Source organism: Pterocles gutturalis, unplaced genomic scaffold, assembly GCF_000699245.1.
Source record: "Pterocles gutturalis isolate BGI_N339 unplaced genomic scaffold, ASM69924v1 scaffold49946, whole genome shotgun sequence".
NCBI lineage: Eukaryota > Metazoa > Chordata > Aves > Pterocliformes > Pteroclidae > Pterocles > Pterocles gutturalis.
Genome location: NW_010104846.1, coordinates 18849 through 43167, shown reverse-complemented (window position 1 = coordinate 43167; position 24319 = coordinate 18849). Strand labels below are relative to the sequence as shown.

At 36.7% G+C, this 24319-nt stretch overlaps 1 protein-coding gene across 1 annotated transcript in view; it reads right to left on the bottom strand.

Moving 5' to 3' along the window:
- Nucleotides 1–400: 400 nt before the first annotated feature.
- The window catches only part of TBCK (TBC1 domain containing kinase), a gene marked incomplete at its 3' end in the record, with an annotated part of 42743 nt that continues 18824 nt past the window's right edge, over nt 401–24319 (bottom strand). The window contains exons 18-21 of the mRNA XM_010087178.1: nt 20788–20824; nt 19213–19374; nt 6876–7051; nt 401–649 (exon numbers count right to left, since the gene is read on the bottom strand). Of these exons, the coding sequence (XP_010085480.1) occupies nt 401–649; nt 6876–7051; nt 19213–19374; nt 20788–20824 (624 nt within the window). The remainder of the gene's footprint in view (nt 650–6875; nt 7052–19212; nt 19375–20787; nt 20825–24319) is intronic.

Here is a 24319-nt window from a genome sequence, read left to right as displayed (position 1 = left end):
TTTTCAACGACACTACTCCTTCACAAATCTGTGTCAACCCCCTTTCCCCACCTCCATTTATAACCAACCACATCACTCTCATTACTACTAACCAGGGTAAAAGTTCTGAAACAATCATCATTTAGACAGAAAATGACTTTGGACACATTCAGTTGCTCATACTTAGGCCACTGAGTATGCTTAACTGCTCAGAGAAACTTGACCTAGTCTTTCAAAAAAGAAATAGATTGATATCAACATGATAGACCCAAACTGTATTTGCTGTTATTCACATTCTCCCGGATCTTAAGTAACCATCTTAAGCATTCCAGTACTAAAACAATTAGCAAAAAATAAAAGATTATCTATGATAATACCTCTACCACATCCCTTTCCATTATTCACCATTCTAACATCTCACTGTCTGTAGACAATGAGGAAGTAATTGATACAAGCATGATTTGGCAAGGCTGGTACTCAGATTTGAAGGATACTCTTCGCTGTTTCGAATGTCCACCACCAGCAGCTTTGGCTTGCTAGACTTTGTTTTCTTTACAGGAGTTTTGGAATGACTAGGTCCTGTCAACTCACACAAATCAATCAGATCTTCTGCTGAAATTCGTGGCGACACCTCTGCCTTCAGATCATCCAGCTTGATGGAATCCCTAGACTTTAAAAGAAGAAAATTAATATTAGAGGCGACAGAATTAGAGACATGGTGAACATTACCATGTATTACTTTTGAGAATAAGTCTATACATGCAGTCAAAATACAGCTCTAAGAGTATCACAGTAGCAAATTTTCTGCTTTGAAAAAATATTCCATTTCTGTCATCCTGTTTCAGATTGCAGTGATCACACTGAATCAAGACACTATGTGCTTACAGCCCATGAAAAAAAAATTCAAGAGAACAGGAGTAACACACTGAAGGAAATGGAGGCATTACTAATTAGTATTAGCCCAACTGACTGTTTTTAGCTCTAACTTTATTTTTAGTTTCTAAACATACTAGTTGCTCATTTAACTGACTACAGCACTGAAATTGAGAACTGTGTTCACATACAGAGATGAACTCCCTGTCATCACTTAGGAAAGGTAAGAATTATCAGAGATACACACATTTTTACACACATAGGTACACACAAGTCTACACATGCTAAGATACTGAGCTTGCTACTTAAGTTGCTTCACCTGTTTTCCTGCAAAGAAAATAAACTTATTTTAGCATATCCTAACTTCAAGCATGAACCTTACTTTACACTAGTCAGCTATAAGAAGTTGTTCATCAGCAGGCTGGTAACAAGAAAAAGAGTACTTAAACTGAAGTCTGAAGTCTGCTTGCCTCCCAGAAGTTTCTCTGACAACATCCTAAATTCTTTACTTTCAAAGTACTTTTTCTTCTCACCCCATTAATTTTCATTAGGCCTGGGAATTGCTAAGCCACATACATTTACTGTTCTTAATAAGGAAAAAATAGGCATTAAGAATTTAATTTTTTTTTGTTAATATTAGGGATTAAAGCTGCTTAAGCATTCTCAAATTAGAAGTCAAGTTTCAGAAAGATTAAGTACTCCAGAACATAAGGCTGGCACAATCATAGCTCCTATCTACTTTTCTATTAGCCTGTAATCTCTCACAGGCATTTAACTCTGGCTATTCAATGAAGATATAATTTTTTTTTTTTGAGAAAATAAGCAAGTATATTTAATTCTACTGGACCTGAACTTAACAGTCCCATCTGATAAACATAGGAGCCATAAAGCAACTTTTTATCCATGGAAAGGATAGCTTTATCTGAATAGAAGCAGGGTTTCCCCCCTTTTGTCTTTGAAGTTGGCAAAATTTATGGCAGCAAATTTAATACAGAAGGAACTTCAGCCTGAAAGTCAGTATAATTAAAATCTGGGGTTCAAGTAAAATAATCTATTCAAAGTATCAAAGTCCTTAATGAAGAAATACGCTTCATGGAAGATGTAGTTCCATATTTTTGGAACATAATGTTTTGTTTCTGAAATAAACTTTTTTTAGACGCAGACCATCATTTTTTTTATAAAACATGAATTATTAGCAAAGTATGAAATAAAACCCATGAAACCACACTAGGTATTTATACTGGTTGACAAAAAAACTTATTTCCACTACAGTCCTCTGCTCTCAATGAGGGCTGGAGTCAGTGCTAGAACACAAAAAGCAAACAAAATACCAACTGTGTCTTCAGCCAGCTTGCAATTCAGCACAACTACAGCCTGGAATTGTGCTCTGTGCAAGAGCTCGCAAGCTGATCTCCTTGTGCATTTCCCAGAGGAAAATTCTAAAGCATCCTTCACAAAATGTGAACTTTCCATCACATCGTCAGCAACCCAATAAATAATTAGAAGTGAAATTATTAAAACACTGAGGTGTGTAACTGTTTTCTAACATTCTCCATGCATTGGACGAGCATTAAAAAAAAAGAAAAAAAAAGAAAAAATGAGATGTTCAAAAAATAGCTTACTGCTACCACTCTTCAGCGAGACTGAGCAAATTCCTTCTTGCTAGAACTTAGTTATAACGCTTTGCTCCAGCTGTATTTGTAAAAGGAAGCATTTGCACAACACTAAGTTTCCGAGAATGGAACCATACAAGCTCAGGTATCACAGAGATCACCCACCAACAATCAGTGACGAAAACTTGCATCAATCAACACAGATGGAAAAAGCACAGGTGAAAAACACAGTGCCATATCATTCTGCTATACAGTGGCTACTGTTTATGATTTTTTAAAGTTTATTTTACCCAGTAATATGGCAAAAACTGAAAAAAAAATTAGTAATATGAAACTCCTAATATTTAATTGATCAAAGGCTATCAAACCCAGAACCTGATTTTAAAACAATTTTCAAATAATAAAAAAACAACCCAAAGAAGAACATTCCCACAAGATGCACAGAGAGGGAACTGGCTAGACTTTTCTTTAAAATTAATTTTACAGGTATAATTACTCCCTCCCCCCAGCACATTTGTTAATCAGTCATGGAATCCCAATTGTGGGAGGTCAAAAAGGTTAAATACACCCAGCTTGCAACTTCAAAGTGAGTATAATCACAAAGGCTTGTGAGGAAGGACTAGATGGACAACCAGTGGATCCAGAACCTGAGCCTAAGGCTGCAGGAAGAGTGCTCTGGCTGCTCCCACGGCCCCATTTACAACCACAGCAAACACGGCCCAGGGAGATTTGGAAACCAAGTCTATAGAAAATATGTTTACAGTCCTTAAATATGATCTGAGTGTCTAATAGACAAAGTCTCATCTAAATAATATTTAGGTTATTATAAATGTATTACTTCAATTCTGCCTCAACTAGGAAAAAGCACAACACATTTTTTCCAATGAGTTCACATTCAATTAAAATAACTGCTACTTATATTACAACTTAAAAAACAACCACAACATTCATTAGAGACTCTTAAATTAACATTTAACATTAGTTATTTCCTAAGCCAAAATATTCCTTATCTACTCCGGTAATTAATTTAATACCTCATCTTCTATCAGAAAAAGTCCTAAAACATAATAAAATACCTTCACATTTTTAAAACCAAACAGAGTAAAGAAAGTGTTAAAGGCTTCACTCAGCTAATTTAATCTGCAGAACCAAAGCCCTGGAAGCAGAAGTCTCCCTACATTGCCCATGTTTTGGTTGCTGTCTGCCTGACTTACAAGTATCAAAAAAACTTTGAAAAGCTAAGAAATGCACAGAGAAAGTTCAGAAGTTTCAACAACTTCTAAAATATTTGCCAGAATGTGATGAGCTTAGACATGCCTAATTAAATAGTGAACTGCTTATCCACTCACAGGAGAGTGACACATAAAAAGTTCATTTTAAGCAACCCGTCTCAAAAATTACACACAAACCCCACTTCTTACTCAAGTTGTTGGCAGCTACAATCAGGAAGACAGCAGCATCAAAGGCACATGCAAAATAAATCAGAGACATTAACTCAGATCTTGATCAGTTAATGCTTTGCACAACATGAACTAAAGACAAATTTGAGGAACAGCTTTCTGTTGTGTAGTAGAACAATGAAAGAAAACAAAAACAAGTTCCCTACAAAACCAGAACACAAACTTGAAATGGGTCAAGGCAGTCAGAAGACCCTTGAGGCAGAATATATATTTAACAGCTGTTGCAAATAGCATGGATATTGCACCATTGCACTGGACATTTCCTAGCTTGTACCCTGAAACAGAAATATTGGTATAGCCTACTCATCATGCTTCTTTTAGAAGAACAGATGGACTTTGCACACCAGTTACTCAAGGGTATAAACCTAGCCAATATATCCTATATGGATAAATATAGCCTAGGTGCACAGAGGAAATTAGAAGCAACTGAGCACTCATGTAATTATTGCAAATAGGTCTGAATTCCCATCTGTAAGAAGTCTGCCACGCAAGCTATCCTTGGTTATCTGCAAAGAAAAGTTACCATCAGGAAGCTTTGGTCATACTATTTTTGACAAAACCAAACATTGGTCATGTTCATACTGTTTTATCAAGCCATTAGGTCACTTTTCCACTTAGGTAGTTCTCCTACTCCATCAAAAACAAAAAGCTGAACTGGACCAGTGGCATTTAAAGCAGTGCAAGGATCAATAACCATCTGGTAGACTTTCCTCCAGTTGCATGCTTTCATTCCTCAACATTCATCAGGAACTCCCACCCTTGAAAAGAGGATGGGCAGTAGAATACCAAGATGAAGGCACAATTGTATCAGCCTTGGGATTTCTGGGAGTCCACCTGCCACACCCGAGCGGACACTCATAAAGACGCTGCATCATTCTCTCACTTTTATTTAGAAGTATACAGGTAGCCGTAAAGAGCATACACCTACCATGTCTAGAATAAAGGAGACACGGGCATAACAGAGAATTGTTACACGACAAGTGTTATTTGTCTCTGTGACTCCTAGACATTGAAGGAAAACACTTTGTGAGTTTCCAGAGTATGAAGGTAAGTTTCAAAAAGAGTAAGAAAAAAAAAAAATCAGCATACTGGTCAAGAAAAAATTACAGACACAAATGTCAGTAGACTGCTAGTAAAATTCAGTAGTGAATTTAAAGATTGTTTACATCCATTTTACCTTTCTCAAAATAAACATGCAAAAACACTTAAGATGTACATCCATTCTTTCTGAAACTATTTCCTCCTTGAGATTTTATCTCAGTAGAAATATGCTTTCTGGATGAAAGGGTAAAAGATTAAGCAACACACCAAGTCCAGGAGGGAAGAGAGCACCCAAGCTTATTTATGAAGTTGCAAATAGATGCCACTAAAATGAAAACTAAGCAATGCTGGTGATGAAAAAGTCAAAACAGTTTTGTTTTACTGGCTGGTGATTTAGGAAGAAAATTGTTAACCCAGGGGCAAATGCTTCTCATTATATTATTAACCAAAGCATTGTAATATGCAGATACACACAAATATTTGAGTAGCCAATAAAAAGCACTAAGGAAACAAACTGAAGCAGCATAGAAGGAAAATGCAAATATAGGAGTAGGAGAAAGCTGGTGCTTAGAATTAAATACACTAAACAACATTTCAAGAAGTCATAAATTTCCTTCAGAAGTAAACCCACTGCCTTGTTTACAAAGGTATTGTTTCCTACCTTCCCCACCCTCAGATACAGGGGTGAGCAACAAATATAAAACTGGAGATAGTAACGTAGTGCAAGTGCTTGTCTAAATAATGACCCACTAAATGGGGGAGGAAACAGCGAAGTAACTTTTTAAGAGTTAGACTGACCAGCAAGGACACAATGCTGTTTTAGAAAATCCACTAAAGGCTACTGCGTGTTCTAAAGATTGAACTCTGACTCCACTGCTTTCAAGGAGAAAAAAGTTTCCCCATGGCAGTAAACAACAGTAGAGTATGTCTGACGAAAGAGAGACAGTTCCAGGATTAAGGTTAAAAGAAAACCCCAAAACAAAAAAACAAACCCACATCACCTTTGGGCATAAATAGTGTATTTCACTAATAATTTCAAATTTTATACGCAATGTTGCTCAAACCCCTGAGAAGTGTTATCTTCTAAAGACAAAAATCCAGAAATGCTGAACTGATCCCAAGTCAGAGGCAGCTCATTAGTGGCTCAAGTTACATGGGATTTTCACAGTCTGAACTGGGGTATTTGACAAGAGAAACAACTATGCGATTTTACTGAGAGAGAAGGGAAAAATTTTTTTGCTACACTGTGTATCTATTTAATGTAGATAGACTCAGCCACTATTTATTCTTTGCCAAGACAAACTCAGGCATAACTCGCATACTACCTCTCAAAACAACTGGAGCCGTACCTTTAACCTGAGATGCCAAGATGGAAAAAGCAGCCAGGGCTGCCTGCATCCCTTTCCAGTTACCTATTTCTCACTGTCAGTCTATTCTTTTTATTATTTTTCCCCTACGTTAAAGGCTGTTTGTAGTTCTGCAGGTGAGTTGTGGACATTGGTCTGTTGTGGTAACAAACACTGCAGAACCAAAAGAGCAGGAGTTGGGAGGTGCAGAAATCTGGCAGAAGAAGAAATAATTTTATTGGCATATACACCAAAGAAGCTGAAGTTCAAAGCAGTTAAGTTAAAAAAAAACCCAAACCCAAAATCTTTTGTTCATTCTCATTCACTGCATTAGATTATTCATCAAAATTAACATAGGCTCTAACACTATAATAGCTGACAAGCACGTCAGAACATCTGATGAATGTGTCCCTGTGCTTGGAAGCAACAACAGAAATGCCAGTAAGTGAGGTCTGATGGTAATTTTCTTCCTGCTTAAATTTTGAAGACAAAAAAAACCACCTGGGGCCGTAGAAACACACAATCTGAACAATTGTCCCCTCTCCAGTTCCCAGGGCACTTACTAGGTCACTTTGAGGTGCTTCCTGATAATCTGTTGAAAAGCAGGACATGGAACTTCTTGTGCCGTTGCTCTCACTGGCTTGCCGTGGAGGCTGTGCATACTGCCTGTACGTAGCACTCTTCGGGGTCCAGCGAAACAGGTTGATTGACTCACGAACACAACGCTCAATGTCAATCTCTGATCAGGGATTTAAAGAAAAAAAACAAGAAATGCAAGCATGAAAAAAAATCAGTAAAGCCAATTAACCTGGCTATGACATTGCTAAACATACATATATCCATCTATACCTCCATCTCTCTCCCCTTCTTGGGTCTCTCCCAAGCATCTTGGATGATTTATTACAGCACTCACAATTTAGAAGACCAAAGCATCAGCTTCTATGACAAAAATCGAGGAAGTGAAGCCAAGCTTTATCTATGTATCTCAAAGAGATCTGATGCATTGCCATCAATCATTCATTGCCACCAACAGATTTGATGCATTGCCATCAATCAGGGAGTTACTCTAGAAACCTCAGTAATTTGCAGGGTGGTGAGCGAAAGAAGCTGAAATTGATGGATGAGATTATTCACTTTGTTTAAAATCCGAGTGCATGATGTGATCTACTAATTTTCCATTCAAAAAGCTCTCCCTATTCAGGTAGGATACAACCTGCAACATATGTTTTAATTCCATTGAAGACAACATGCTTATGTGCTATCTTGCTTCTGAAACTCTGAAGAATCTTTGACTAAAGCTGTGGTTTATGTAATTTTAATTCTAGCTCTAAAACCTTTTTGTGGATGTGAAAATAAATCACAAATTTTCCTTAACCGCATCAGGTTTCCTAGCTATTTGGGATAATACTTGTCAAAGATAAATGGACAAAGTGGTGTCTCAACAGTAAATAACAATTTTTCATTCTGTGATGAAAACATTAGATTTTTCACTTTGAATATATTGCAATGGAAGGTTGTTATTTAGTACAATTCCCAAGGAGAATCCATGCAACTAGAAAATTTTACACAATTTCTAAATTCAGGTAAAGACAGCAGATGCCTTTCACTGGTTATTATTCCCATGGCTCAGACACTCTGAAGCATGGTCATTACAGCTGCCCTTTCTCTGCATTTCTAAAGACTCATTTGATTCATAAAAAGCAGATAATTTCAGTTCAAGACTGTAGTACATTTATGTTTTGGGTTGGTTTTTTTGTTTTTTGTTTTTTTTTGGTTTTTTTTTTTTTTCTGTAAAGAGATTGCTATAACTGTGAGTTACAGCCCTGTCTCCCTAGATTCTCAGCTAAGGAAACAGCAGTACTTTTGTAATAAGTGAGCTGAAAGCAGAATTTACCCAGTAAAAAAAATAATCTGAACAACAATAATTAATAGCACGAGAAACATTCAGTTGCAAGAGGGATTAATAGCCTACAAATATCTGAAATTGAAAACAGAGAACTGGGGGATGGAATAGGAATGCTATGTGCAGCAGAAAGTTATGAAAAAGCTGAAAGCAGAAACTGAGATTGACAGAGTTAAGCAGTGAGATAGACTATCAAAATATTTTCCCTAGAAACAAGCTCTGTAATTCCAAAAGGAATCCATTTAGAGAACTGGAAAATGCAGCAATGGGTTTCCCCAAAAATGATAACTAAGTTCTCACACATCAGGATGTAAGTAAAAAAATTATGACTCTGTTGTTCTATGATTCTTGTCTGTTTGGTTTCTCATTTCTTCTAAGCAGCATTTCAGAAGGATAGTGGCCATGCCTGAAAATGAAATTCCACGGAACAAAAGGGAATTTTAAATGGTTTCGGAGGGAGGCCATCAAAAGTCTAACACCAATTTACAATCTGCTGATTAATTGATCTGCTTCTAAGAAATGTAAAATAAAAATATAATAAGGAGATTGTGGTTTCCACAAATAATAATAATAAAAAGATGTATGCACATAGGCACATGTATGTATATATATATAGGAATGGTCAATATTTATCACTCTCAAGGGAGTCAAGGCAGTGAAAGAATTTACTCGCATTCTTTTTTTACAAACAATTAGCTTCTGGATACTGGCATTTAAGACTACATTAAACTGGTGTAAATATTTACAGAATATTTATTGGTCACATTGCACGAACAAGCTTCACACTTGAGTAACCTTCAAGCCCATCTTCATCCTTTGTTTGAAATTTCGGTTTAAGAAAAGTCACTTCCCGTCAGTAACTAAAATGCGATGCAATCTTTTGCAGCCTTGCTGGATAAGATCTTTTCTCCTCCTTTTGGCTAATAAGTAAGGGTCTGCTGTGCTACTTCAATTCCAATTTCTTCCCATGCCCTTTCAAATGTATGACAAATGAGTCAGTCTCCAATTAGAAGTTCATCTTTTGTTATTGCACCAAGACTTTGCATTCACACAGTATTAATCCTGCTTGTACTCTTCCTGCTCCCGAGTAACTGTGTTACAAGCCAGAAAACATTAAAGCTTACACATACTGCTGGTATGTCAAAAGTGTAAATATATCAAGTCAGTGCTTAGATTCTTGAGCAGGACTATGAACAAATGAACAGAGAGTACACCACCAGGACGCCAGACTACTTGACATGTGCAAACAACTAAGAAGAACATCCTTCTGAGAGCAGGCTCTGGACAAATCCCAAGGCGTCAGCAAGAAGCAAACAGAAACATTTAGAAAGGACACAGAAAGGGTCTGCTTACTCACGGAGATGTACATAGAGCATCTCTGTGCTCTCCAAGGTCCCAACACTGAGGTGTTTTGCAGTTTAAAAAGCATGTGCTTTCTGTTTTTATTCACACAAGTTATTTTGCTGGAAAATCTGTAATGAAAATGTGCTAGCACAATGTGGTGTCATTACCTGTGGCGTGTACGCTGAAAAAAATTAAGCCTAACTTTAAACATAATACTATACAAGTAAGTTCTCATTTCAAAATTTAGCACCTCTTCAAGCAGTTTTGTTTTCAACAAGTGCAGAGCACTGGTATTTCAAAAAGCCAGAGTTGGCACTCAAGTACCTAGGAACTAAAAATCACAAGTTTAATTTTAAAACATAGTTTTTTGGAGTTCTGGCTCAGCTGAGCTCAAGTATTTCACAGTCAAGCAGCAATCAAGCCTTACAGGAAACAATTCTATGGCACCAGCTAATTACTCCATTACTTGGGATCAAAAGACTTTTCTTGAGATTTCTAAGTATGCAAATAATAGGGGAATTGAAAAAAGTGGGATGGGGAAGTAAACAAAAAGTGATCAAACAGTAATATCCTGGTTTTGCCATGGCTCCATCCCAATATTAAGCCTACTGAAATATTTTGCTCCTTTTCTGAACTGAACTTCCTGGTTGCTCTAAGATGTTATTCGTTCTCCTCCGTTGTGCTAAATTTCACTATCAAGCTGCTGCCTCCCTCTGTCAACAGCCTCAACTGAAAAGGATGGCTCAGCCTGCTTTTTAAGCTACACATATTCAGTGTTTATTATTACAAGTATAGCAGAGAAGTAGACTGCACCTGAAACAGAGGTTAAAAAGAAAACATCAGTTTAAAGGCAATACACCTGTGACAAGAGCACATAGAATCTATTTTTTACAGCAAAACAGGATGTGCATATGTTGTTCACAGCAAGTTAAAGAAAGTAATGGAGAAGAACATAACATGAATGGTTCTTTCTCAATGAAAATGTACACAGACCAAGTCTTTGTGTGCAGTTAATCAATTCCAGAGTCTTTTCCTTGGGTAACAAGACACTGCAGTTAAGAAATTTGGCCAAAATAAACTGCTTCTGCATTTTGGAAACAGGCCAGAATTATGGGCTAGGTTTGACCTCTCCATCACAAATACTTCATTACTACCCTGCCAGGCAACGTCAGCTTTCACCACACAGCCGCGTAACAGGCCAGAAAACCTCTGTGCTATAAAAGCAGGGAAGCTCAATAGGTCAGTTTGATCTCATGATTCCTGCTCTCAGAAGAAATAGAGGTGAAAGGTCATACTTTTTCTTTTCTGATGAAAAACAAAAAGATATTCTTTTTTGAGAATTTATTTCATACATTATAGGATACTTATGTTATTTCTTTGTTTTGTGGATAGTAGTTTGCTCTTATTTACACACATCAGCATCCCTTTCAGTGCACCTTGCGATAAAATTTTAAAGGCCACATAAATATCAGTCATTAATTTAAAAATTCTTCAGCTAATCAGAAAAAAGACTTTCTTCTTTCTACATGGATGCAAGGTGCGCATCATTCAAGAGCTGCCAGGAGAACAAGTGCTGCCAATCAAGAAACAATATTTTTTATGTAATACAGAAGTTGCACTCAGCTAGAAAAATAACTGGATGAAGAAGCAAAGGAACGAACTGGAGTCCTGCGTCTTCAGACAAATTGCATGTGGCACAGCTGTAATAAGGATCAATAAACTCGATGCTGTATTGACAGGCCACCTTGTCTGAGAGTACATTACTCTACAATTCTTTCAGTATCTTGGAATGGAAAAATTCTCTAGGCAGTTCCCCACTGTGAATATTGTTTACTACCTCTGGACGATATTGCCATTTTCAGTGTACATGTGACAGTTGTCTTGCTGTTGGAAAGGAAAGGCAACAATTTAAACTATTCTTGAGTCTGAATGCCCACAAGCAGCAGTTAGTGTCTCAAAAATTGAATGGTCCAGGCCCTTGCTTGGTGAAAGCATATCAACCACCTGCATCAGAGTTCAGAAATACTGGGAAAAGGACTTTTGTTTTTATGTAATAAAATCACATGCAGTGTCCAAAGAGCAGAAAATTAACTTGTTGGTCTCCTGTCTTAATCCATAAAGGAGAGGTTTGAGGACTGAGAAATCTGGAATGTACTCAGATAAGGAGTTCTGTAGCAGAGGGTGTTCCGAAGGTAATAATTCAAGCAGAAATGACATGTCTATGTGAGATATTGACACTTCTGCTGAGACCAACAGCAGGTATGTTTGCAGCCTGTGTACGAACAAGAGAAGCTGAGAGAAAAGTTGTGGAAAGTACATACAACCATTACAGTACCTGCAGTTATGCAGACGTCTGGACCAGTTCACGCAACACTCAAAGTAGTGAGCAGCAGAGAGAAGCAGCAGTAAACACTGAGTTATTCCTCGAGACATTAGACTGCATGAAGGACAAGCACGAAATCTCTTCTTACTTGTGACTGTAAAAATCGCTCTGACTCAGCAGTTTAGTGAAAAGGTTTAATAAAGAATGCCTTCCAGTATGGAAACGTGATGTTATCCTGCACTGGCAAAAATTAGCAGGGAAGACACAGAATGATGAATGACTGTATGAAGAGTAAAGGTTTATTCTAAGTGAACCACCAAATGTCACATGCTGAGAAAAAAGACTGAGATAGATTACACAAAGTCTGTAAGGTCAGCTGAGCTCCAACACGAAGGTGTGTTTTAAACAGTTTTATGAGGTGTGCCACAGCTGTTTAACAGCAGACATTTCTACAAACTAACAAAATGTTAAAGACATCTGGTCCCACCCTAACATCAGATTAGACTGAAACGTATATTAATTTCCCACAAATACAGCAACTGTAAACAGGAAAGGTAATAACAATCTTGCCTATGCACCCATGTTTAAAACTGCTTTCATTTCTACAAAAAGGCTCTTGTCATTTGTCACTACAGTAGACAACTTACTGAGATGTTTATCATTAGTCAAGTCTATGTTAGTGTTTCACAGTGCAAAACTAGTAGCTTTAAGTATCTAGCATCAGGCCAACCATGTCAATACAAATTTCTAAATGATTTCAAGTTTGCTGCATAATTAACTTACCCAGAAGTCAAGGGAAAAAAGTCCCCTATTCTGTGAAAAAGCTTTCTAACATACCCCACTTGAATTCATACATGAAAGTATATTGCTAAATATAATATTTTTATAGAAAAAAAACAAACACAAAAAAAGGACCATCTTGTGAACATTTTTAAGTTTGTGTCATTTCAGGGTTACATTCCCAGCAGACAAGTTTATACTCTCATCAACGTATATGATTGCTGAATTTTGTTTCCTGAGAATTTTGCTATGCTGGTGAGTAAAAAAAAAAAAAAAAGTGTTTGCTTGTTCGGTTTAGTTTTTTTAAGCATAAGGATTGAAGAACCAGAAGGAGACTGTCTAGCTCCTTGCCTTACTCTGAAGCCAAACGATACGTGACTAGCCTATCCCCTACAGATGCTTGTCTAGACTTTTTAAATTTTTGCAGTGACAGAGGTTTCACCTGACACACCCTCATGGGTACTTGAAGCATTTATCACCATTTTCAGAATACAGACAACATTCTTCACATACAATGCGAGCTTTTCCCAGCTGGCATACCTGTCCTTCCAGAACAAGTTTTGCCCTTCAATGCTAACAATCCAGTCCTGAAATTTATTCCGAGCTTGCAATATCAACAAAGTCTTCACTTTAGGTACAAACCTGCTCTAGTTCTCCATGTTTAGTTTTGGTCTTTCTGTTGATTTCTACTAATCTCCAGCTCTTAGAATATTAAGAACAAAGACATTGGGATACACAGAATCAATTGCCTCACACAGATATAAAAAGGCAAGAGTAAGTTATTTGAATATGGGGAAGTAGACCAAAGGGAACTGACAGCTATCCTAAAGTACGAGGCTGCTGAGAATTCACTTAAACAGACCTTGTTTCTCAGTCCTTATTTTGGTAGAAAGATTTTTGTCGCTCTCAGCCTACACAGCCATTACAATTCTGTATTTAAATAGTTATGTGTGTCTCTATTAACACCATTGGCTATACACATCCCCAAAATATATCTACAATCAAGGATGTTCTGCTAATGTGCATTTTAATCAAGGAATTTTAACACTGCAGTATTTTGTGCAGCTCATTTTAAAATCCTCCTCAAATAACAATTAGAGAACTAAAGATTATTGTGGAGATGATTTATACCTGTACAGGTGAACAAACACATTCAGAATCACAAAGATATAGACAGACACCCTATTAGGCACCTTGCTCTGGAGGCAACATTCTCCATAATTATAAAAGGAAAAAAAAATCTAGCGTACACTCTTGCTTTCTAAGCACTAGTCTAATCCTGAACCAGTTATGCTCATAATTGTAATGAAACAAAAAAAAAAGGAAATATTCTTCCAAAACATCTTTGTAAAGAGAAAAAAATAATAATTTGCCACATCTAAAAGCAAAGTTCAGATAAGAGTGGCCTGAATCTTGTCTTTCCATGCCTAAAAATGCTAGTACGTTTGATGGTCTCCTGTCATGTACTTTGATTTTATTCTAGGGTAAATGTGTACAAAATCCTACATGACTAACAGGTGGATTGTTCTATTCTCTGAAGTCCCCTTTTGCTAGCAAGAGTACATACAGGTTCTATCAAGAAACAGGAGGCATCAGCTGTGCCTCAGACTGATTTTAAGACATGCACTAAGAAAGCTCTACTGATGAACTCACTTTTCACCCTTTTTATGAAATACCATCTCTTGAGACAGACAGTTCTTTGTTAAAGGATATATATTTGATTTCCTTCTGCCAGTGACAACTACAGACTAACAAGAACACTAATATGGATAAACTAAAGGATTTTGTTATTTTTTCCTTAGTGTGTCACCCACCACAGCATTTCTCTTTAGTGTCAAGAAGGTGGAATCTATAAATACAACTGCATTTTGTTCATGTCACTACAAGTGGAAAATGTGAATAATTAAAGAATTCACAGCTTCAGGTAAAATGACATCAATCTTACAGAGTCTGACACTACCAAACAGCCTTGGTGAGCAGGTGTGCCCTAAGAGATTGCTCTGCTTCTGTACCAAAGCCAGCTCCCAACCCACAGTTGGCTGTAACCCATTGAAAGAAAAAAAAAAGCAAAACAAACCAACAAAAAAAATCACTTACTAGCAGCTATGCACAGCTTCTGCTTCATAAATGCCATTATTTAGCATCAATAGTCTTCAGGAATTGCATTATAAAATACACCTGCCACTTGTATCTAAAAAAGCCATCTAATACAGCAAAGATGAGTAAAAGGTTCAAAAAAGGATGTTTCCATAAAAATCAGTCAGACCTACATCTTTCAAGAACAGAAAACTGGAAATGTGATTTCCTTTTTGCTTCTGATGTCTTTTGGTATTTCCAATCCAATTTTTTAATGTTATAGTTATAGCTCCATTATCGTGCACAACATGTGACAGAGACCAAATTGCTGTTTTTCCTCAGATATGCTGTAATTTGAAAAAGCAGTCCAGCTTCATTAACTCCATGATAAATCACCTTGCAGTGTCATCTTCCACGGGGGACAACAGTGTTGAACTTGGGCAAGCTACAACAAAGCCACATGTCAAAATTTCATAGCTGAAGTAATGAAAAAAGATTTCTTTTAAACGAGCTATTACGACATCTATTCCTCAGAGCCTTAATCTAAGCAACAGAACATTTTCAAAACTGTATGATAAAGCCAAACCCTAACCAAAACTGTACATTACCTTTGTTTTTCTACTGATTACTGGCACATGGAAGACCCCACTGTAACTGTTTCAGTCTCTTCAAAGTTGTTGTTTTGATCTCAGAGTTTACATTTTTATTTGAGAAGTGGTGAAACAAACGGGAACAGGCACCAAACACCCTCAAACTCAGTGTGGGCTTGGCGGCCGACTGCCATTTCTTCCTGCTACCAAATCTTAATTAACTAAATGCTGAACCACCAGAAATTCTGGCACATTAAAAGCGTATGAATCACAGATGTGGGCAGACAAATGATTTTCAGGAAGAAAAAGAACAGAAAGTAAAATAGCAGCCACCTAGGGTGGGATACATATCTAAACTAGAGTTCTCTGACGTGCATCTAATTTTGCTGCTGTCAGCAGAAACACATCATTCAAAATTGCACCATACAATCTTAGTGCAGAATTTCCACTATTTTTTCACCTTTAGTCTATTTCTGAGCTAGATGTAATTCTTCTAAGCATTTATATGGCTTTCCCCATCATGGGATTCAGCATTTTGGCATGTCACTATAATGGCACCAGGTACAGCTGTTTCTCCCACGTTAAGAGAAACTCCTGCTATGTGTCAGACTTAAAGGAAAAACAAAGCTAACGCACACTGCGTTTGCTCTCTCTGCATCACCCAAATAGGATGAAACTTACTAAATCTCAAAGCTACACATGACGAAGTAGGAAAGTCTCCAGGGTTGGTTTTCTTCATCTGTCTCAAATAGTACTCCTAAATCTTCTCTGGTAGTTATATTGGTTGAATAAAGTTTATACTTAATGGAGCTCCTTAAGCATAAGGAGAAAAAAAAAAAAAAGAAAGAACAAATTAAAAATAATTAAAAAAAAAAACCCACACACTTTGGGGTAGTAACTTCCTAAAAAATCTAATTATAATTAAGTTTTAGCAGTTGCTTATATGTTCCCATTATAGACCCCCATGAGGAATGAAATAGGACATTTGCTGTTACAGCAAAGGGATTTTCCAGTATTGTTAATTAACCAATCACTTTGTCAAATACTTCAAATTACTAGCTTTCCTAATATGCTAAAATATTGTTAAAACTATATAAAAACAATTTAAAATCTCCAGCAGAGCTCCTGAAAATAGCAAGGAATGCCCAATTGTATTGGGTTTATAGATAAAATATGGCCAAAGCATTGGAAAGGGTTTTCAGAACCAAGTAGTTAACAGTGGCACACTGCCCTTTCTTTTTCCTCACATCATTAACTTTTTTAAACAGTAATTGAAACTGTGTTATATGCAGTGAACTGGAAACAAAGCAGTGTAGTGTTTTTTTGGTTGTGTTTTTGTTTTTTTTTTTTTTTTCTACTTTAAATATACATTTTTAGAAATAGCTACTCTAAAACCAAGAAATTTTTAAAAAGTGTTCCACAAAGTCGCAAGATTGCAGTAAAATAGCTTTATCAGCCTGGAAAGCGAGTCACTTTCACTGGCAGCCTGAGATAAGCCCTTCCAGTGCACAGAAAGCTTACAAACCACTGGGGTTTCAGACCACTGAGCAACAACTGATTGTTGACTGAAATTATTGCAGATGTTTTGAACAATCTAATCTCTTCCTCGGGGTCACCTAGTTTCAGATGAAGGTTGCTTGTAAATTAGTTTCAGAAAATTCTCAGGCACAGCAAACAATTTATTTCAACCGAACTAACAGAAGTCCTGTTTGGAAGACAGAGGTGACAAAAAGCATAAGCAGTCAATACTTCTTAAGTAGAAATAAGACTCAGAAAGAGAAGGCACAAGGCTATGATAAGTATATGTTCAAAGAAGCTACTGATTACATAAGTCTCAGCTAGACCCAATAACATTTAACTTTTAAGTCACAGTAGGATCATCTTCCATCTTCATTCTTTTTTCAACCAGTAGTCGGTTTATTATATGCTTTGGATTAATCTCACAATATTCAACCTGCCAAAATATTGCAGACATCACCAACGTTCAAAAAAAAAAAAAGAATCTTTTCAGAAACACCATTCTACCAAAATGTTTCCCACCAGAGTATCAGCAAAGTTGTCATGAACTATATACATTATAACATTACAGATTTTAGCAATTTGATTTCATTATATAAACAGACACGTACTATGAGCACTAATGTGTTCTTACACATGACCTCAGCATAAAGTACTTCAACTGTCAGTAATTCAGCTGGTTCAAGATAAATGGAAATATATAATTTAGAGCCACTCAAGGGAAAAAAGATAGCGAGAAATGACCTTAGGCAAGAAAATAAGTTAAATATTAATGAATCTATATTTAACCAAGACATACAGCTAATAGATGGGGGAGGAGGGAAGGGGGAGAGAGACAATTTCTTAGTTTAGCATTCACCTTTCAGACCATCTGAAGGTAACCAGTTAAATTTGATAAGGACATTTGAAATGACTAAGCATATAGACTGAAAATTAAAAAAATCCATACCGTAAGGAATGGCTTAATTAAATTTCTTATAAAGAGAAAAATACAGTAGCAATTGCATAGTATATATCAACTGAAAGGTTCACAAAAATCCAAAATTTTGAAAACTGGACACACGTTCAAGGGTATACAGTGAGAGACAGAAATTGCCACAACAATATTTAGAAAAATCAGAGCTCCATCTGTGAGAACTCCCTGAACTTCTGAGAGACTGATTTATGCAACTATGAACTTAGCCTTAGCCTGCTCGCTGTCATATCCTAGACTACTGCTAACGACTGTAAAATCTGCAGCTGTGGAGACTACTATACTTAACAAGAGATTTTAAGCTTAAATGCTCTTGCAAGCTTCATTTTCTCATTCAGTTCTTCTGAAAAAGAATGACTTTTGTTTAAAAGAATTACAAATTATTGAACAGCATACATGGTGTTCAAACAGAGCCCACTACATCTATAATTAGCCCAGGAATTAGTAAAAATTTTAAAGTTATCTGAAGAAAGGTCACACAATTAAACCAGTGTCACCTCTTAACCAAGACCTGCATTATGTTAGTAAGATCTTGGACTGGAGGGAAGGAACTAATACAAAACCATAAGTACATTCTGGGTGCAGTAGCCTTCCAGTTCATGTGTTACGTAAATATTAGTCCATCACAAAAGGAACCACAGCTTTCAGTTAACAGGGCTTAATCACTTCAAATGCATTCTACCGACTCATTAGAAACTTGCTCAGAAATAAGACCCAAACTTCATGGTAAACTGCAATTTTATTTTTTTTAAAAGATGCAACACTTGCTTGTATGGATAGATGGGTCAACAGCCTCCCACTGAACGAGACAACAGAACTTCTGCATAATGATCACTCAGCCTCCAATTTGATTTTGAGAGTTCTTTTGAAAGCTTTACATTTCAAATGGAAACTCATTTAACACAGAGCAATGCCACTGGCTTCTATACTGCTTTCCGTAATTCTTTTACATTAATTGCTTCCATGTCAGAAGTTTAATTATTTTTGAAAGGAAAACCAGCTAGTACCAGCATCAAAGAGGAAAAGCGCTGTTCTGCACAGCACTAAATTTTTTCACTAAGTCCCTATCAACTGGATTGTTTCTATATGTGGCATGTCCACAAACAACCGCTTATGATTTAAAATAATTCTAAATTTCACAAGAAAGTCCTCCAACCTTCACCCGGAAATAATAAGCTCATCCAATTCTTCCGGATGGCAACAAAAAGACTTCTACTGACTTCATCAAGCTGTAGTTAAGACCTACACATTCACACAGTGTGTTTGTCTGAATCTACTAGGATTGCAAAACACGTATAAGATTTGTAGTATATATTCACATGCAAGCACACACTTTCTTCAGTGACACACCGGGGAAGACAGAGAAAGAGGGAAGGAATGGTCTTTTCTGTACCTGGTAAGTCTGAAAAAAGGAGAATGCACTCATTGAATCCATTAGCCAGCAGGCGATCCCTCAGTTGTTGAAGTATTGCAACTCCAATACAGAAGGGGAAGGAAGAATTTCCAAGCAGTAATGTATCCCACAAGTGAAAAATTTTGTGCAAAGGAAAGACATCTGCATGATGAACAAGCATTAAAAAAAGGTTATAAGCATATAAATTGATAAAAACATACACACACATGCATACTCTTAAGGAGATGCCTATATGCTTTTTGCCTCTCCTGCCTTAGGGTTATTTCTTTTTTATGTGGGAGCAAAAAGGACTTGACCTGTTTAGAAACAGGTTTGTCTTCATATGCAGTTTGATTATTGTGGGAATCATCAGGGTCTTCTTTCACTATTAAATACTTAGAAATGTGCAGGTTTTCAGATTTCAAACACACATAAAATTAGGCAATTTTTCTTTTGGTACAGTGCAATTATGCACTAGGACATGCATATAATTTTTTTCAATAGTATGAAGACATTAATGAGTTAATCAATAAGCTCAAATACTTAAAATTAGACAAGAAAATCAGCAGAATAGACCAGAAATTGGTAGAATAAAGAAAAGACAAGGAGAAAGGCCTGGTAAAAACAGCAACATATTATATACAAAGCTGAAGGTCACTCTCATTTTCTAAAATAAGATATCCTTCAACTAAGTAGTTCTAACATTTTATTGCAATTCATTGCCAAGGAAACCATCTCCTTAATTTTCCACAGGTGGTGATTCTCATTAAAGTTTCAGAAGAACGGACAACTGTAAGAACCAGTACTTTACAGGCAAGATTTTTAAAAATTGCAATCAAGAATCTCACATTAAATTCTTTGATATTTCATCAGAGAAATAATCCATCAGCTCTTTTCATCCTGCCACGTTTTTTTTTAATTCGAAGTCTGCCAATGTTGACATGAAATTAAAATAAAACACAGAGATCTTAAAGGAAATAAGATTTTTAACTGCTTTCCAGACTTGCTTTATTAACTTTGTCCTTTTTTATTAAAAGCTCACAAAATTATAAAGCTCTTTCTGTTCGTAACATCCATGCACAAATATAGTAAACTATTGCTAGCAGAACAATAATGTGTGAAAGTGCAATAAAAAAGGGCTTGTTTTGTTGGCCTTCAAAAACAAAGTTACTCCCTTTCTTGCATTATCTGAGTGAGGGCAGGGGAAGGTGGTGAAGTTTGGGTTTGGTGGTTTTTTGGGGTTTTTTTTTGGTTATTTTAAACTATTATGTTTTTCCAGTAGGTAACAGCTTCCTTTCCACACTCTCTAAATACTGCATGTGTAAAATAATCCAGTTCAAATTTGATACAGTACTTTTAAAAAAAATAAGACAAGGCTAATTATTGTCACATCAGGGCAGAAAGTATGTGACAGGCACTGTTGAGACTCAAATCACAACACCAGCTCCTCGCAGATTACAAGCGACCTACTAAATGACAGACACATCACACCAATTAGCAAGGCTTTAGCTGAAAAAGTGAGAAAAAATATGCTTAAGAAATACAAGAACATTTAATCAAAGAATGCATACTCACGTGTAAACATTGTAAGAAACCAAGGAATAGCATAAAGCTGCAAAAGGCGGTGGTGAGGGGAAAAGAACAAAAAAAAATGTTTTATTAAGAGCTAAGGTTGTTTGTGACAATTGCCTACTACATTAAAAATTCCTGAGCTTAGCATGAAAGTATTTTAAGTGGGAAATAACTGCAGCAGCAGAACCACTATCACACAATTTTTAGCCCCTCAGAGAAGCTTCTTCCTCCCCCAAGTCCCCATTCTCATCTCTTTCAAATTACTATTTTGTGATACCGTACTGAAAACATCAACAAAAACAATCACCACCCTCAGCAGGCCTATGTTTGCAAAAAATAACCCCCAAAGTCTTAAAGAACTCAAAACCCTGCTCTGTTAAACTGTCCCTGTTCTCACCTTACATATATGTACCACTAACTGAAATCAGCAAAGGACGCCAGAACAAACATAAAAACAACTTGATTCAATACATCTTTTTGACTATGGAAAAAAACCCTGGTTCTATACAAAAACTTAAATGTACAAATCACTATTTCCAACATAAAAATCAACCATATCTACCTTCTTCTCCTGTGCTGATATGTATTAAAATACACTTGTCAAGTTTCATTCTCAAAAGCAGATATTGTCAGTTACTAACACTTTAAGGAACTATGCTGTTCTACTGTGGCCTTTAAAAGCAGATGACATCTGAAGAATAGGAGGCTGCTTCAGCACTTATACTACTGTAAGACTAAGAACTTGTGCTTCTGCAGTGGCTACAGAAAACCTTTAGTTTCTGCAAACTTTCAAACTCATGACATCATATAGAGAAAATACAGTATGCATTAGAAGAGCTAAGCATTTATGACACCTTAAGAGTTTCTCAGTTTTCACTGAAGTATTAGCATGTGGAAGGCAACACAATCTATTTTCATGAAACAAACTGCACAGAAAGTCCCCACAAATTAGGAACATAAGAGTGAGACGGACATTGCTAAATTTTACTCAGTTGCATAGATCATGTGCTCTGTTTTCCACTTCTGAAGATTTATAGACAGACATAAAGCTTAATATACTACTTTTTAGCTCATACAAAAGTGCAAATTAGTCCTCCTATTAAGCTTTCCCTGGAAGTAAGCAAATGAGAAGCCGAAAGCATAATCGATCCTATGTTAATAAATTACTGCTTACTCCATAAACGCTTAACTGGGTTGGTTAAGGCACAGACTAAATGATGCATACATTTCCTGACAAGCCCTTTAGCACAGCTCTCTCTAAATTGTACTCCTACATCCTCAACTGAGCATCTGATAGTATCTGAACCATCCTGTCCATAGAACTAAAAAGGCTGTGATGACCAGACTTCACCACTTTCAATGTTCAGGAGGCTTTTATAAAGCCTGGCATCCAACCTGCCAATTTATTTATTTAAGAGTTCAAGAAAACAAAACAAATCCATTTCTACCACCATTTTCAACTTCTAATACATTCTTGCTATTTCCCCGGATATATCTTTGTCATGTCTTCAATAGACGGCTCTCTACTGAATAATAACATACTCTGTTCCTGAGATATCCCCTGCAGTGGCTGTGATCAGCTTGAAGGTACATATTATGCAGGCGTCGTTTTGAACTACATTACTTCCTTGATATTTAAAAGCAATTATTTCCTCCTTTTCATATTTTTGATTAAAATGTTTTACCAAAGCAGATACACACTTTCTTCTAATTTCACAAACACCTCTATCTTGTATGCATTAAAGAGATTAGAAAGTAACCACAAGGCAAAGGGACACTTTGCTCTAAACCATCCTCACCTGTAACACAAAAAGTAGGTCAAATTATTTAAGTAGAACCTAGCAGGCAAGGTTTTACTGAAGGGATATTTCCCCTCTGATTTTCATAAATATAATGTTCTAAGACCAGGTAGTCCCAATAAACCTGAAGAGGTTATGATTACTGTTAATAAGCAAGCAAAGAAAAGCCACAACACTGGTGGTATTATTCCACCATGCAAGTCAAACTGAAAAACACACACACAAAGAACTGCACTGACTTCAAGTCCTCAAAATAGACTTCCAAACTCTTTTAGTGAAATTACTGCACTTTTACCATATTATTAGTAAATACTGCCCTCTAGCACCCACCGTCTGGAACAGCAGTGTGCCATGCTTCTGTGCTCACAAGCTGCCATTCAGAGGTTTTCAGTGCAGATTTTGTCCAATTTTTAATATTAGATTCTACCCATGTATATGCACTTACACAAGCAAAAATTGAAGAATGACCAATTTTACTCAGAAGATAAAAATACCAGCAAGAAACCTCTCTCCCAGATTCACCACTAAGTAATCATGTAACAGAACAAACAGAGATAGAAGTAACTCAATCACAGGATTTTTTGATTCTCAGTTAGATGAAGCCCTATTACAGGCACCTTCTGCATGTCACCAAAAGCAAGCTAAGGCATCTACCTATGACAGCAGCTCCAGCACAGAGATATTAAGTAACTGCAGCTAGATTCTGTCATCTCTGTTAAGAGCCAGCTGACAACTGCGTCTAGCTTCTATAATTTGCCGCTGAAAGCTCTTTAAAATAATTTATGGCTACAGTTACTCTTTTAGAAATGTAGCACACTTCCTTGTTTTTCTGCAGTTCAAAATGGTCTGCTGTTGATGTCAGAATTATTCAGTTAAATATGGAACATGTTATAAAGCATTATGTAGGGTAGGGGAGATTATAAACTTCAGGAGAGTGAGCAAAGAACTGTAAGATTCACCGTATATACCCCCAATTTACATGTAAATCCCATAGCCACAGCAATGTGCTTAATCCAGGCACCACACCAGCTAACAGTATTCACAACTACTCAAGCTTCAGCAATATTCAATATTCTGTGAGCTACGTGACCCGAAGCAAGTTGGAAAGGTGCCAGGAAACAACCTTTCCTGCAGTGGAGCCTGCGTTTCAATGATGAAAGATTCAGGGTTTACTTTGATAGGATTAGTACTCAAGCACGAAACTCTGGTTCAGACCTCATTACTATAGTGCATATCCTTCCCCTTGATGGATCCTGTGCTGTCTTGTTACAGGTACAAAAATCACCTCTCACTAATCTAAAAGGTGGAACAACTTCTATTTCTTAAAAAAAAAAAAAAAAAAAAAGACAATTTAGAAAGGACAACCTCTCTTCAGAGGTTAGTGTTAATTTTACAACTAGCATTTGCATGTGTTTTTTTTTTTTAAAATATGCCTCTGTTTGATAATTATTTACTGCATTAACTAACCATCTCTAGACTGTAACACTTAGACACAAGGCTCTCATTTGGCTATGTGCTGTCCAATGACTAGCACAACACAAAAACCAAAACATAACAAAACAGGTGATTTTGCACTGTTCCATCTGACTTGCACCTTGACAGTTTTCAGTGGAGAAGGGTATAAGCAGACACTAGGAGCTGCTGAAAGATCAGCGAGCACCCAAGATGCGTTGCTACAGGGCTTTCGTGCAGGTTAGTAGAAGAAATGGGGACCTGTAAGATGATCAGGGAATTAC